General features: G+C 26.1%; 1 protein-coding gene across 2 annotated transcripts in view; it reads left to right on the top strand.

Annotated features, from left to right (window-relative positions):
• The window catches only part of LOC142323866 (SPRY domain-containing SOCS box protein 3), a 46,587-nt gene that overhangs the window by 24,708 nt on the left and 5,632 nt on the right, over positions 1–16,247 (top strand). Inside the window, exon 6 of one of the 2 annotated variants that reach the window (XR_012756175.1) lies at positions 3,337–3,610. Coding sequence is in view for 1 of the 2 variants with exons in the window: in XM_075364164.1 (XP_075220279.1) it covers positions 3,302–3,336 (35 nt within the window). In the remaining variant the exon portion in view is untranslated. Of the gene's footprint in view, positions 1–3,301; positions 3,611–16,247 lie in introns of those variants that run through there. The other variant, XM_075364164.1, reaches the window with a different exon arrangement.

Consider the following 16,247-nt stretch of genomic DNA (forward strand, 5'->3'; position numbering starts at 1 on the left):
CCATGTCGCTGATTTTGAATAGCACACCATAACTTACATAGAGTTTCATAGCAGGCTTCTGGAATTATAGTCATTCCACGTGGCATGAAATCAATCAGCAGTATGCCAAACTGAATCCAAAAGTCTGTGGCCATCAGTTTGCGTCCAAACGGCTGTGACTTGACCTTTGTTAGTCTGGTTGGTGATTGAGGATGACATCATTCGCTTGAATGCCATTTGCTGTCTGGTGTGTCAAAATAATCCATGTTTCATCGCCAGTACCAATTGAATTACGGAACTTATCAACTTTTTCTGTGTTGATAAGCCCATTAAAAATTCCAAAGCAGATCCCCCTTCAGATTTTTTTGTGACGTTCCGTTAAGACACGGCACCCAACGTGCACAAACCTTTCTGAAGCCTAAATGGTCATGAACAATGGGACCAATAACAGCTCTTGAAACATCAGGAAAAAGAAGGTCCTGGTCGGAAATCATTGAGCGACGATCTTTTCTGATTTCATTGTTATGTTTCAACAAGTCCCCAGTGATTATTATCAAGGGCCTCCCTGAACGTTCTTCATCGTGCACATTAATTCCGTTGTTTCTAAATCTTTCACACCATTTTCGGACTTTTTTCCACTCATTACATTATCACTGTACACAGCAACCAATTGTCTATGAATTTTTAGCCGGCTTAAGGTTCTGATGGTTTAAAGAACTTATGACTCCATGTATTTCACAGATAGCGGCTTCATCGATGTTCTTGTTCATTTTATAACATGATAACTCCCATGTAATCTGAGATTCTACAACACAACTTGCAGACAACAATGTGGAGTATGTACATTACTAGCATGGCCATGAACGACACAGGTTTGCCAACCTTAAGGAGAGACATTTTCCAGCAGTCTTTATTTTAGAGATATCCCTTGTGTAACTTCACTCATGTAGATGGTTTTAGACTAAATGGAGTATTATCGGTAAAAACATTGCATTGTTTCCTTTGATGAATATTTCTAAAACTGGGCGAACAGTGTGATATGCTTTATCACATCAATTGCAGAACACACATCACGTGTATGGGTATGGTGTTCTGTGGTGAGGCAGACTATTAATTTTCATAGTCAGGTTTAATGTTTTAATACTACTTTTAGATACAAGTGCCTGTTTATTGAACATGATACTTGTTAGTACACTTCATTCTATATCAAGCAACAGTTATGTAGGGATGTTTGTGTATAACGTTTGAACCTTTATAACGTCACCTTGTATATACGTCAACACATATAACATTTGTACCTTTGTGCAAATACGTAATAAATTTATAAAAAAATAATTTTAAATATATAGTAATGAAAATATGATATTTTTTTTTATCCATTTCTTATGTTACACTCTTGAGAAAACAAGACTCTTCATAACAATGGTAGTCATTAATGAGTAACTTAAAGTTACTCAGAACAGAGTTATTTTATTTTCTCAGTACTTACATTTTGTGATAGCAAATTATTAGACAATATCATTATATGTACATTTATATGTGTGCATATACCAAATTAACAGTCAAATAAATAATCGACCAAAATTTTGGCAGCTACAATTCAAATTTCCAGCAAGGTTCTGGGCATTTTTTTCATTCTTGTGCATTTCATTTTCCTTGTTAAGATGTGTTTGTAGCATATTCAAAATTGTAATATTGAAAATATATGAAATTAGTATTTATCTTAGACTGGAAAGTCTTTTGAAACTATGTTTAGTTCATTAATTTAGTTGTTTAATTTTTTTTTACATTTACTTCTTCAAAGTCAATCTTTGAAGTCAGACTAAAATATTCTGTCTTAATTAGAAAAATTTATATAATTTTTACATGATTAGATTTAGAATGATTTAACATGATTAGAATTTTCACATATAGATCTACATATAATTTTGTATGACATATTTAAAGGTATATTATTTAATTATCATTTTCAGTATATGAACACCATCTAATAGAGTTGTAAACAAAAATTACGCTTAACAAAAGTAACGTATATTAAAATTTCTGTTTATCATAAACCTACAAGCAATAACTACATAACTATTGATAAAAGCTCAAATAGTCGCATAAATACTATAATATCATTAAAAGACCATAAATTTACTCCAAATTTAATAAACAAGAAACAATTAAAGAATTAAATCAAACCTAATTTATATCAAACCAAGATGTCTATGTTAAAGAATTTATCTCCAGGTTTTCCCATAAGGAATCAAAGATACTACAACAATGCATTCTACCGTTCAAAATGAAGAAAACTTTTCGTATAAACATAAATCCAAAATTGTTCTACTTTTTATATATACACTAAGTGAAAATATTACCTTGATTTCTGTTACAGTAGTAAAATGATAAATGTTGTAAAATGCTTGAGGATTGGCAAAATTAGTAGTTTCAGATGATATTTGTCACGGAAAATTGAAAAAAAAAATTGATTTCTGTACTGTTTCTGAGAAAGCTGTTAAGCAAAAAAAATGGAAGTCATAAAGAAGTTGGAGTAAATTAACTTTGTTAAATTACCAATAAACAAGCAAAATAATATTATTAGTATAAATCATCTTTATACTATTTGAATTTACAAGATGCTTGTTTCAGAAGCCATATTTGGATATTTTAATTTGTTCTTAAATTTATAACAAGCATTTTAATTTTTCTAAATGGCATTCATTTTTAGTAAAAATCAGAATATTCTGAGATATATTGTAAATGTAGCACATCCAAAAATTGAAAAATGTATGTATTATGTATTCATAAGTGTTTTCTGAAAGATGTCTACAAAAATAAATACTTCCATAAAAATTTCAAAGAGAAATTACAGTTACGTAATCAGTTTAGTTATCTTCTAAATCATTATGTGAACATAATATTTTTAATGAAATTTTTCATTAATTTTCTAAATTTTTTATTAGTTTCTTTAATAGTAATTTTTTTTTTCAGTTTATTTTCATAATGTTTACTATATTGTCCATATCCACTATTTAAAAAATTACAATATTTTACAGTATTGCTGGTATTAACTTTTTATGTATTAAGAATTCACTTAAAACTTTTAACAAATTTTTCAGCATTTTTTTCTGGTAATTTGTTGGGGCCCTTAAATGCTGTTCTATACAGATGAAGAAGTCGCTCTAAATGTGTTTTACCATGTATATTTTTAATTTTGCCATTATATGTTTTTAGAAGAGTAATTCATTAAGAAGATCATTCCTAATTTTTTGTAATATCATGTAATTATTATTAATTTTATATTTTTACTATTTACTAATATTATGTTTTTATTTAGTAAATTATTATCTTAGTGAGATTTGTGTACATTAGTGTCACGGAGCCAAAAAATCGCAGAAGAAGATGATTTTGAGAAGATGAAATTAAAAATACTGTCTTGCAAAGATGAATCAATTGGCACATCTGGAGGCTGCCACAGCTGTTGCAAACAAAACGTCGTCAATAGCCGACGTGTACGTCGTGTCTGCGTCGTCTGCGATGTATGCGATATCATCCTGTGACTACTGGCGGATTATGTTGCGATCTTTTTACGATCTGTGATCCGCCATATTTCTCTCACCCTAGCTCTTGTACAAAACATTTCCAGGTATTTATCATTAATCCTAATTAGTTCTTATTGTTTTAAACTAATAACTGCACATGATTTCTATCTTTTTGATCATGCTTTCAAATTATTATAGGGTTACATTACACTCAGATAATTTATTTGTTGTTTTTTATATTTGTTTTTGTTTTTTTTTCAAATTATTTTGTTATGATGTTGCAATTATGTGATAATTTGACTGTTTTCATAAGATCTTATTTATAATTAAGTAAATGTTTTATAAACAATTTTTAATTAATTATTATATAAATTTGAATTGGTTTCAATCATAAACTAGCAATAAGAATGTTTGAAAAGTTGTAAAACTTATATCTGATTATTATTAAGTTTATAAATTTAAACAGATTGAATGTTTGAATAATTTTTTATAAAAAAAAATTAAGTAGTACAAATTAATTTATTTAATAGTTAGGTTATGCTTATACTATTTTTCTATTTTCTATTCTGGTGGTTACATGTACTGATCAGTGTTTAATTGTACTGGTCTTACTTAACTTGTAATCTAGTCATTATGATAGTATTTTAAAAAAATTATTAACATATTGTATGAAATGTTTTTTGATATGTATTTTTATGTATTATGATAAACATATAATTTATCACAGTTGTTTTACAAGAATCCTGTACTTAGCGAGTTACAATACCTTTTGAGTAATGTCATTTAAAATAAAATTGCTGTTTTTGTTTTCTTATTACTGAAATAATTATAAACAGACAATAATTATAAAATTTACCCAATTACATTTGCTTCATAAATATTATTTATTTTTACTTTTTTTCATAAATTACAAAAATAAATGTAAATAAAAATTATTATAAAAAAATTGATTATGGGAGTACAAAAAAATTGTTCAGTATCTATACTGGTAGATGAAAAAAATTGTGTATGACTTTCCGATAAGAAAAATCACTGTAACTTGTGTATGTGTATCGACTATCAACAGTAAATGTAAAAACTTAGGTCATTATGTAATGGTTTCATATTTTTAAATTTATCATATATGTGGTTTGCAGTAGGAGTTTTAATAATTTGGCTGCTTTTAAAAGTAGTTGTTGAAAGAGTACGTGATGAAAAGTATATGTAGATCATTACTGGTTTACTTTAAATTTTCAATACTATATTCCCAGAATCAACCAAACAGTCAAATATACTGCCACTAACATTTCTCTTCTTGTCTGTATTTTATTACAAGCATATAAAATAAAATTATAGTGGTTTGATACCGAAGATGTACAAATGTTTGTTAATTATAGGTTGGTGTAGGTTGTTTTATATTTTTGTTTATTATAACAAGTTATTATTGTATTAAAAAATATATCAAAAATTATATAAGAACTTCAATAAATTTTAGTAGTCAGGAATATTTTGTGATTATACTGCAATTTTTATATCATTATGAAAAACTTTCTTTAAAAATAATGTATCTGTTATCAATAAATTTTGAAGTTCTGTAACTCAGGTTGTATTCATCAGTTTTGAAAAAAGTTATATCTTCCTTTTTTATTTATTTATTTTTTTTTTTACCAGTTACTGCTTTAAAGTACTTTCATGAAGATCTCTGCTTCATCAAAGATCTTTCTTCTTTTTTTTATATTTATGTATATGAAGATTTTAAAAAACCATGAAGAGGGATGTATATCTTTTTTTCATTCGTTGAAATAAATTGTATCTACTTAATAAAATGTAATTAAAATATTAAATATCAATTAATAAAATTATTTCAACAATTGAGGTAGTAATATTATACAATTCTTGCTGTACATAATCGCTAACTAATATGTTGGTTTGAATTGAATAACTTAACAAATACTGTTTAAAATTCTACACTTTTAATGTTTGAATTACTTATTTAATTCCATGGCCATTTAAACCCAAGATGGTATTTGGCCTCGCCAACAAACTGCTTCTAACTTGTCTGATCCTGAGCATCCTCTTCAGTTTCCCCTACCCTATTCATGTTCAGCTCCACCTGGTCCATACATTGCTTTTTGGGTCTTCCTGGGATCCCTTCTTGATCTGTTTTATCAGAACATCCTCTTGTCATCTTATAACATAACCAGCTCATCTTAATCTTCTACTCCTCACCTCTGCCAGTTTGTTCAGTGCATCATAAAGTTACCTTCTTGATTACGCTTTATCCTCTAAGTATCTACTTCCCTGGTTGGTCCAAATATCCTTCTCAGAGCTTTGTTCTCAATTTTTATGAGCTTTTCTCCACACTTATATTTAAAATCCATGTTTCAGTTCCACGTAAAAAGACTGGTCTTATGACTGTTCTCTATATTTTCAGTTTTGCCCTATGTGAAAGCAATCTATGACATTTTCTTTGTGGCAAACAGATTTCTGTTGCTTCATTTAGTTGGTTCAGTATTTTATTTTCTTCTGTGTTCTGTGAGCTGATTACCATCCCCAGATATTTGAATGTCCCCACTTGCTCAAATTTGTGGTCTAGAACTTTGAGGTTCTGAAATGTCATTCAAATTACTATAATGTACCAATATTGTCGTATTATAATTGATTTTCAACCCAGCAACATGTGTTTCTCTGATCAGTATTTTTATTTCTTTTATTTTTTAATTCAAGATTAATCTTTTGGGCTTCTTTAAAAGCTCTCTCCTATTCAATGTTGGAAAGCACTGGTGGGAGGTCTGCCTCCCATGTTTTCTTCAAAGTTCAGTGAATATTCATTTTCCAATTTTACTTTAAAATTTGCATTACTCGCACTTAAAGCTGCTAGCCTGATAAGTTTTCTTGGTATTTCAAAACCATCCATTTTTTTCCCATATTCTATCTTATAGAGGCTGTCATAAGCTTTATGGAAATCAGCATGCAGGCAGGCCAATAGAACACCCACCGAGTTGGTCTAGTGGTGAACGCATCTTCCCAAATCAGCTGATTTGGAACTCAAGAGTTCCAGTGTTCAAGTCCTAGTAAAGCCAGCTATTTTTACACGGACTTGAATACTAGATCGTGGATACCGGTGGTGGTTGGGTTTCAATTAACCACACATTCAGGTATGGTAACAAGACTACACTTCATTCACACTCATACATATCATCCTCATTCATCCTCTGAAGTATTATCTAAACGGTAGTTACCGGAGGCTAAACAGGAAAAAGAAAAAAAGGCAGGCCAATAGAAGCTTTTGTTAAGTACTTGGCTTTGGCTTCTTTCAGAATGTATATTTGGTTCATAGTAGGTTTACCTTTCTTAAATCCAACCAGATGATCTATGATGTTTACTGTGTAGATTTCAAATCTTATTTGAATTATTCTTGCCAAAATGTTATGTTATATTCAAAAATGATACCCCCTATAGTTTAGCTGTTAGGGTTCTGCTTGTCCCTTCTTTGAGTGTAGGTACAGTTATGGCCTCTTTCCTTGGGTGTTTACTCCTTTTTCCAAACCTGTAGTATCAGCATATGTATTTGTGTTGATAAATCTTACCCACAAGCTGGTAAAATTTCTGCACTGATGCCATCTTCTCTTGTTATTTTTCATACTTTATGCAGGGGTTCTTTACCCGCTACTGACTTTTGCATTTGCATCCCGTATGATAATAATTAAATTATATTTTTATAACTTAAATAACTCTTCTAGAGATTCATAGAACTGATCTTTCAGTTTTTCTTTTGAGTCCTCTACAAAGGCATATATGCTAATAAAATATTTCTGAATCTTCTTTATCCTAATTCTGCACAATCTCTCATTATGCATCTCAAAGATCATAACAGCTGAACCCACCTTTTATTTACAGCAAATCCCACTCTTCCATATTACCTATTGTCTTCACAGCCATTATAACGCGTGCTTGTTAATATTTATCTTACTGGCCCAAGGCCATCAACCCCCATCCTGGAGGACCAGAGTAATGGACCATAACCAATTGAATTATATTTTTAATTAATTTTTATAAACAAAACAAAAAGATTCTGGTAAAGCAGAAATCTTTGTGAAATACTCTAAAAAGATAACAAATAAAATCAGTGAGTAATCAAAAAACTAATTTTTAATAAAATTATATTCTGCCACTGGGATACAATTATCCTATTGGCAAAGTTTAGCACTTTCATATATTTAATTTACCAGATGTAGATGGTAGCTTGAAGATATCAAATTGAAAATTTCTCAAGTAAACAATTTCTAATTTTTAAATGTGCAGTCAATTCTTGTTATTTTTAATTATCAAATAATATTTATTAATTAGGTGATATTTTAAATAAATTGTTTTTAATTAAACACACTGGTTAAGGCGGTTTTTTTTATGTTTGAGAAAGGGAAATTTTTCTACCCCTAATTTGTAAGCAAGGGTCAGGCGAGAAATTAATGATAGTTTGTCAGAGATGTGACAGTTACTGCTATAGATATGTGTGAAAATGATTGTCTAAATTCTGAAGATAACACACAGCCAACTGATACTATATACATACTTTTTCATATACATAAAGTCAGTTATTTATTAAGTTTACACAGACAATTATAAATAAAAGTTTACTGATATTCATCCATACCCCAGTTGTATTTACCATCCAAGCATTATTTAAAAAACTATTATTTATAAAAACTGTTATTTATTTTAAAAACTATTCTCATTTTATCCTGTTAGATTTTGTTATTATGAAGTTCCTGATGTGAAAAATAGTTTAGATTATATTGTATTGTTAATTTTATTCCATATACAAATTTAAAAAAAATACTTATTACACTAAATTTTAATATTGAAACAAATTTTTTGAAAGTGTATGAATTATAGTTCTGTGCTAAGTTTTTGTTAAAATTATTTGAAATCACTTTTGTTTCATTATTACTGATTTTTTAACATCGGTAATGTTTTTTATTATTTTTAATATATTAATAGCTGAAATTTGTATAAGTACAAAAACAAAAGTACCCAACAGTTTAAGGTCTCTGGAAGGTCTTCAGGTAATATCAACAATGGATTCAGAAACTACTACTTCAATGATGAAAACTAATTTGAATTTTAAGTTTGTTAGATTTTTTTATTTGATATTATTAACTTGTAACACATTGTATAAATTTCATCTCAATAATAATTATACTCTTTTAAAAACAAGATAAAATTGGTGAAATGAGTTTTTTTAGAATTGTAATTTGTTTTTTTTTTTTAAGAGATAATGTTTTTATATTTGGAAAGTTTTATTTTGTACTTGTTCGCACAATAATTTAATTAAAAATCTCTTTTTCTTTATCTCAGTTCTATTTTAAAAACTAAAAAACATCTCTTCTGTTAAAAATAATTCATTGCAACCTAATTAATAAAATTATGTATTAAAAGTTAATTATTTAAAATCCAAAGACAGTAAAATTACGGTACTCAGGATACTTGCCTAGATAGACATATACCCTAGCCCTAGGTGTGTAGCCATCTGTCTATGTTGGAAGTAAAATAAAAAATTTTTACTTGCATCATCATCAGTCATATTTTTAAAAGTTAATATTTTAAAAGAATTTCTGAAAAAAGTCAGTAAGATTTTAAATAATTTAATTGGTACTATAGATAAGCTGCATTATTATTCAAATTGAATTATTAATATGAATTTTAATTCAAATTCATGAAAGAATAATGTTAATTAATAATTCAGTTTGTGTTTGGCCATGTTTTAATATTTTTTTGGTTTTATTTTTGACTGGATTTTTACCAAAATTGTTTAAAATATGTACTTTTAATAATTAAACAGACAGTGTGGCATCATTTTTACTCTCTTGCTAGTTTTAATATTAATATTTTAAGTTACATTAATAAAGGTAGTGGATTCAACAGGTTTAATTATTTTATACAATTTTAAACTAAATGTTTAAAGGTAATCATCTGTAATTATAGTTGATAATCAAAACCTTTTATTTTATTTAATTGGATTAAAATGTAATGAATTTGTTCTCTTTTATCAATTTACTTAATTAAATACGTCACAATACTTGAGATAATTTTGTTTTATCAACCATAACTTCCTTATTGAGATTAATATCTTTTATCAGCAGATTTACTTGATCTTACAAAATTTCATTCTATATGAAATATGTTAAAAATCAAAATCAAAATATGTCAATTTAAGATTGATATATAATGCAATTTTTTAATACAACAATAAAAACCAGTTGTTAATTTTTGTCATAACAGGTAATTAAAAGATAAAATGCTCAACTTTAACTATTTGCTTTTGTAACTATTATTACTCAAATCTTTACAAATATAATAAAAGTTGGTTCTTGTATTTGTCATTATATATTTTTTGTTTGTTATTTTACAGTTAATAAAAAAAGATTTTAATTGCTTTACCAGTGATATGCATCTTCATGATAAATGAAAAATTATTAATAATTAAAAAATAAGCCTTATGAATACAGTCAACCATTACCATGATATAAGTATTATTTTAATAAAAATAATTATATAATTGTATTGTATCATTTATTATTTTATTAATTATTGTTGATTTATATATATGAATTAACTATTGTAATAATTTTTTGTTACATATTTATAAAATATTGTGAGATTTATTATTTATTTAATGCTGTACTAATTGATTATCTTTTTTTTATACACATACTATATTATTAATTTAATGATAGATGTAATTAATTTTTCTTGTGATATTCCCAATCAGTTATGGTTTTTTTTACGTTAATAATTTATTCAGTTATATATTTTTTTTTTTTGTAAGTGTGAAATGAAAATCATAGTGCAATTCATGTTATACCAAAGTACAAGTTAAATGATATTAGTTATTGATATATATATACATACTTGGTTATGTGTGCATGTATGTATGTGTATGTAAGCATGTACGCGTGTTTGTAAGCATATATATTATGCTGTATTTTTATATATTATGGGCTAATTTAAATTCTTTTAATAGGTTTTATTTCAGTATATTAATTTTTTGTATGGTATTCTTTTTTTTATTATTTCCAAAATAGAAATATTTTCAAACTCTTAAATTACTTTGATTCAAAGTATCATCATTGTTATTGAAAGGCAATAAACCTGGTATTTCTTCATCAGATTTAAGTAGTCAAATGAATATTTGTCAGTAAGGGTATAAGTACTACTAATTTTTTTGCTGTAATGGTTTTTTGGAATGCAGTAATAAGTATCTCTTTAATGCAGCGACTATTTGCCCTTAAAAAATGTTATGGTACGATTAATTATCATAACACAACTAAAGTTTTGTATAACGTCCATATCAAGTCGGTTATATTGACTTAAGTTAATTATTTTTGTTCTTTTTTAATGTGAAAAAATTGTCTTTTATTTATTTATTTTCACTTTTTATTTTATGGTTAGGAGCTCTATGGTGATTTTATGAATGATAAAAATTCTACTTTCTGAGTGATTTTACTGTTGTAAGATTCCTATCTTACTGAGATATGCACCAGTAAGACAATATGCATGATATTATTCATACTGTCAATTTTTGCAATTAACAATTAGTGTTTATTTATTGAAGAGTGATGAGTTTTTAACATTTTAACTATCTCAGCTGTATATGGAATATATATTCCTAAACATTCAATTTAATTTTAAAGATGTTGTAAGTTTTTTACTCCTAATATGACTTTAGAGGTTTGTTATGATATAAATAATTAAATTTGGGAGTCATCAGATGCTAGATAGTTTGTTACCATTTTTCATTATTTATATATATATAAACTACTACGATGTTATTCTTTTATTAAAACAATGACTAATAAGCTACAACTGATTATTATTTTCATAATAATAACAGTCCAAGTTATATGCTATAGAATAGTTTTAAATTATTATGATATAAAGTGTGAACATTAAAAAGAAAAGTAAATCAAATAATTAACAACGCATAATATTTAATTATAATCAATGCATAGTTAACAAAAATAATAACATGTAATAAATAATTAAATTAAAAATGACAGAACCATATTAAAAGAATATCAAAAAATTTAATGATATTAAAATTATAATGTATTAAATTCTAATAGAAAATAAGTTTATCAGACCATGTTATATACTTGCACACCAAAGTAGAACATTTCTTTTCAGACTACGTATTAAAGTTGATTTACAACCAACACATTGGTGGGAGGGGGGTATTAAATTTAAATCAAATCATACAATGAAAAGTTTAAGATTAGAAAAAGTTGAAAAATTATCACTTAAAACTTAATATTAAATGCCTGAAATTAATGAAAGTTACTTTATCAGATATTATTATAAATTACAGAAGAAAGTGACTTTATTTGCCATTTTAAAAGTTTTTAAGAATAGACTACAGTATATTTTGTTGAAAGTTTTAAAAACTTTAATTGTCTGAATTAGTTTTCATGCTGTTAGGTTTCTTCAGAGAAAGTTTGAATGAAAAATAGCCCTGACCGATAATATTTTCATAACTTTCAACTTCAAATAAAGTGGTCCTGGCTTTCAAAATTTTAAGTTTTGACATATTGTATTTAAATTTAAAAATATAAAATCAAGTAGTTGAAAGTGCCATTTCACAAAATAAATGAATTCAGCTCTTGCTGCACTTATTGTATAAGATGAATAGTTGGAATCATAGTACTATTAGCAATGACTTAGATTCTGCTATTATCTAGAACACAATTTTTAATTTATTACACTTTAAAACTAGCTGTGAAAATAGTAAGAATATTAGTAGATAAGGTAATGATGGCATTGGTGTCCATTCCTAATATTTATCATGAACTATTACCATATAGATGAAATTTAACCCTTGGTTATTCAAATTTAAACGTTGAATTTTTATCTGTATTAGTAATATTTGTTAATAATAATTAGTAATATTTGTATTAGTAATAATTTTTTTCATCTTATTTTGTATTTTTTATATTTAAATGTATATTTTACTTTTAGAACCAGCGGAAAGGTTTACTATTATTACATTGAAATTTGTATTACCCAACACTTCCTATATATTCTAATTTTGTCAGAAATCATTTTGCTTATGGGATAGATCTTTTTTTATTAGTATCTGAATTGTCTGTAAATTTTTTATTAAAATAATCTGTTTAAAGAAATTTAATTAGCCCATTCTTATCATCTCATAGAATTATTATGCATGTTAAAAATTTATTATTTTTTTCGTTTTTTAATTTGTAATATTTATTAATTTCATTATTCTATCATGTAACCTTTTATAAAGTTATAAAAAATTCAAAATTGTTAGTCAAGTATTACAGTTATAAAAATCTTCAATTTTATATTTGCTTCATAGAATATCTATATACATATATATTTTTTAATATATTTGGTAAAGTTTAAAACTAAACAGTGTTTTATATGTTTTAGTCGTTCATTAATGTTGTTCTATTTTCTATCAGAATTTTGAATGCAAATACATATACATTTGTTTGTTATATGAGTGTTTTATTTAATAATTAATCTTTTTTAAATATTCTCTAATTGAAAGTGTTAAATGTAATAGAATTTGATTTTATTCAGTTTCATTGTCTATTTTTATTCTATTTAACCATTGTTTTAATGGTCGTTTACAATCATATTCAGTGTGGTAGCTGTCGTTTTCATATAATTTTTATATCTTTCCAGCAGATTATATTGTAGCAAGAAAATACATAATATAATAGAGACTTTCTTAACCAATCTAATTGAGGAGGGATTTAGTAGGTTTTGTCTCCAGACTGATGTTTTAAGCAAGTCAACTTTAAGCAACTTTATGTTGACTTGTTAAAAACATCAGTCTGGAAACAAACTAAGCTTTGTCCCTCTTTTGTAGTTTTGGCCCTGAAATCAGCAACCTTAGGTAGGCTATTCTACCAGAAAATTACCTTTATTTTTACATAATGTATTACCCTTTTGATTGAAGCCCAATTTTCCCAGTTTTTTTAAAAAAATAATTGCATGATATTCTTCTAAATATGTCTTTTTGTATTTCCAGTCACATTGTATTTCTTGAATATTTTTTATCAGTTCTTCCATATTTATTGTAATAATCTCTTTTCCATGGTAACCATTGTAAGTTTTCTTTTTAGTTAACTACAATTAGTTAAAATAGAAACATTTTTTTATATACAGTTGACAACCACATACCTAGTGCCAATTCATCATCTGATGTTTATAATTAATAAGTACACTGTAGTATATCAGCAACTTAACATTATTTTTTAGCTTAATGAAGGTGAGAATGAGGAATGTTATTAATTTGCAGACCTCTGTTAACAGGAGCTTGTTGGTTCAAAAATAGTCTTTACTGTTTAGTAGAAATTGAAAGATTTATAAATAGATTTGACTGCAAAAAATATAGTTAAATCGTTTTAAATGTTTGTCCTAAGCATTTATTAAAAGTAATTCATTTTTTAAATTTTTCCTAATTTTAGTGAAATAGTTATTATGAAATGTTATTCCTGTCTCTGAAAATTAAAACAGTTAATCTGTACTTTTTTTCATGTTACCATTTTACTATTCTTTTTTTCTTTTTATCTAACGTGTAGAAAATTAAAGAAAGATCTGATTTTATAATAATATCCAGTACATAAAGTCAAACTGTGTGGTTTTCTTTTTTTGGGTGGGAGATTGTTAATCTTAAAATAAATTCTCTGTAAGATATGTATACCAGTGAAATTTGACTCTTGTTATATAATTACATATTATTTTTCTCCATTTTTGTCATGGAAGTAGATTAATTTGAATGAAGAGAGGTTATTATAAGTTAATTATTTAAAGGTATTTTATTCCATTCAGAAAGTAAGATGTAAATTGATTGCAGTTAGTACAGATTTTAATATTAAAGTTAGTTCTGGTTTTCATTTGTAACTTTCCTACTGAAAATAGATTTTTATATTTACATAATTTTTGAGATTTCATGTAATCCAGCTTCATTTATATTGTTTTTTTTTTACTTCATGTAACATGGTTTATTACATAACTATGAAAAAGTGGTTTTTAACATAAATTGGCTATAAATGCTTTTGTTATTATTTTTTATTCCTAATTTTTTTTTCACCTGTATATGATTATCAGCTTTTTTTCATAGACTAGATTTCCCTCCTTCCTACTGATGTTTGATTACTTCCTTGGTATCATTGTAAATGATGATCTTATTCTATCAATTAATGTGTAAATTACTAATGGAAATGCATTTCGAAAAATGTGTATGAACAAACTTATTTAAGACTGGTTTGTAGGTTATGAATTATTTATATTGAATTAGATTTTTAGCAAATTTACATACCCATATTTTTTATATACTGTGTGAATGTAATCATATGCAGTGTGATCTATTTGTTTTTTAACATTATTAAATACAAATTTATGATGAATATTTTTATCAGGGTGACCACTGAAATGGGAATAAAAGACAGTGGAGAACATTTTTTACTGTGATTTTTTTCCTTTTTTTGTAACCTGAAATATTGAATAAATTTTAGGGGATTAAAAAAAAAAAAAAATTTAGAAGTTTATTATACTTAATAATATTAGAACACTTTCTTTAATATTTAAAAATATATCTATTGATATAATTTGCATTAATTTAGATAATACATACAGGTAGTTGAAAAAAAAATGTTTTATTTATAATAATTGTTTCAGTATTACTTGTGCATATGGTTCTTTTTTTTTTATTAATATGCATAATTTTTTTTAAATTTAATTTTACACTTTTATAAAAAATACAAAAGACTAATTTTTAACTGATTAACTGTTCTATTATCAGTCCTGCATAAATGACAGATACCACCTGGCTGACTTTTTCTCATCTCTTTCGAATAGAGATTCCACTAAAGATTTACCCATTAATCTTTTTTCTTTTATTTTTTAAAAATTTTATCTCATTAATGCATTATAAAATTCCTGATAATGTAATGTAACATTTGGAATTTTCGGGCATAAACATTTAAAAAAATATTTCAATATTATACTGAAAACAAATATTTTTTCTTAATGCAGCCTTTTTCAGTACAGCATTATATATATGTATAAATTTTTTTTTTTTTTGACTGAAAATCAAACATTCCAAATTTCAGGGAAGGAAAGTGCCTGCATGAAAAAATTATTTAAAAATGTTTTTACTCTTTTAATTCACTACCCTGAGTAACCATGCACTGGAAAATGGTTTTTAAATTTAGAACAGTCATTTTGAGTTTATCTGTTGGTTAGAATAAGAAGCAGGAGGGGACTTGGAATTAAAGGTAATTTTTTACAGAAAAAAATCCATTTTGCTTAAAAGAATCAGGTGACCATAAAATGAAGGTGGTGGCTGTTTAGTTAGGTTTCATTTTTTTTTTATTATTATTATTATTACCGTCATTAAATTTGTACACATGCCATCATTCTTTGCTTTTAAAAATTATGTTAATGGAGAATATAAGAAGATTAAATAATTAATCTTTATTTAGTTAATGATCTAGTAAATTTAGTTTACATAGGGTTAATTATCTTTTTCAAAGTCTGAATTATGTAAAATTAGATAACTAATTAAAATTAGAATTTTCTATCATAAATTAAGTTTTTGTATCGACCTGTTATTTTTAAGCAAGTAAAATTTGAAATATTTACACTTTCTTTACATTCAAGTTACTCGCTATTCAACTCTGTTGTTGAGTAAGAATTCTACAAATGTTCCTTAGAATTAATCTGAAAATA

The sequence above is a fragment of the Lycorma delicatula genome, chromosome 4, assembly GCF_047948215.1.
Source record: "Lycorma delicatula isolate Av1 chromosome 4, ASM4794821v1, whole genome shotgun sequence".
Classification (NCBI taxonomy): domain Eukaryota; kingdom Metazoa; phylum Arthropoda; class Insecta; order Hemiptera; family Fulgoridae; genus Lycorma; species Lycorma delicatula.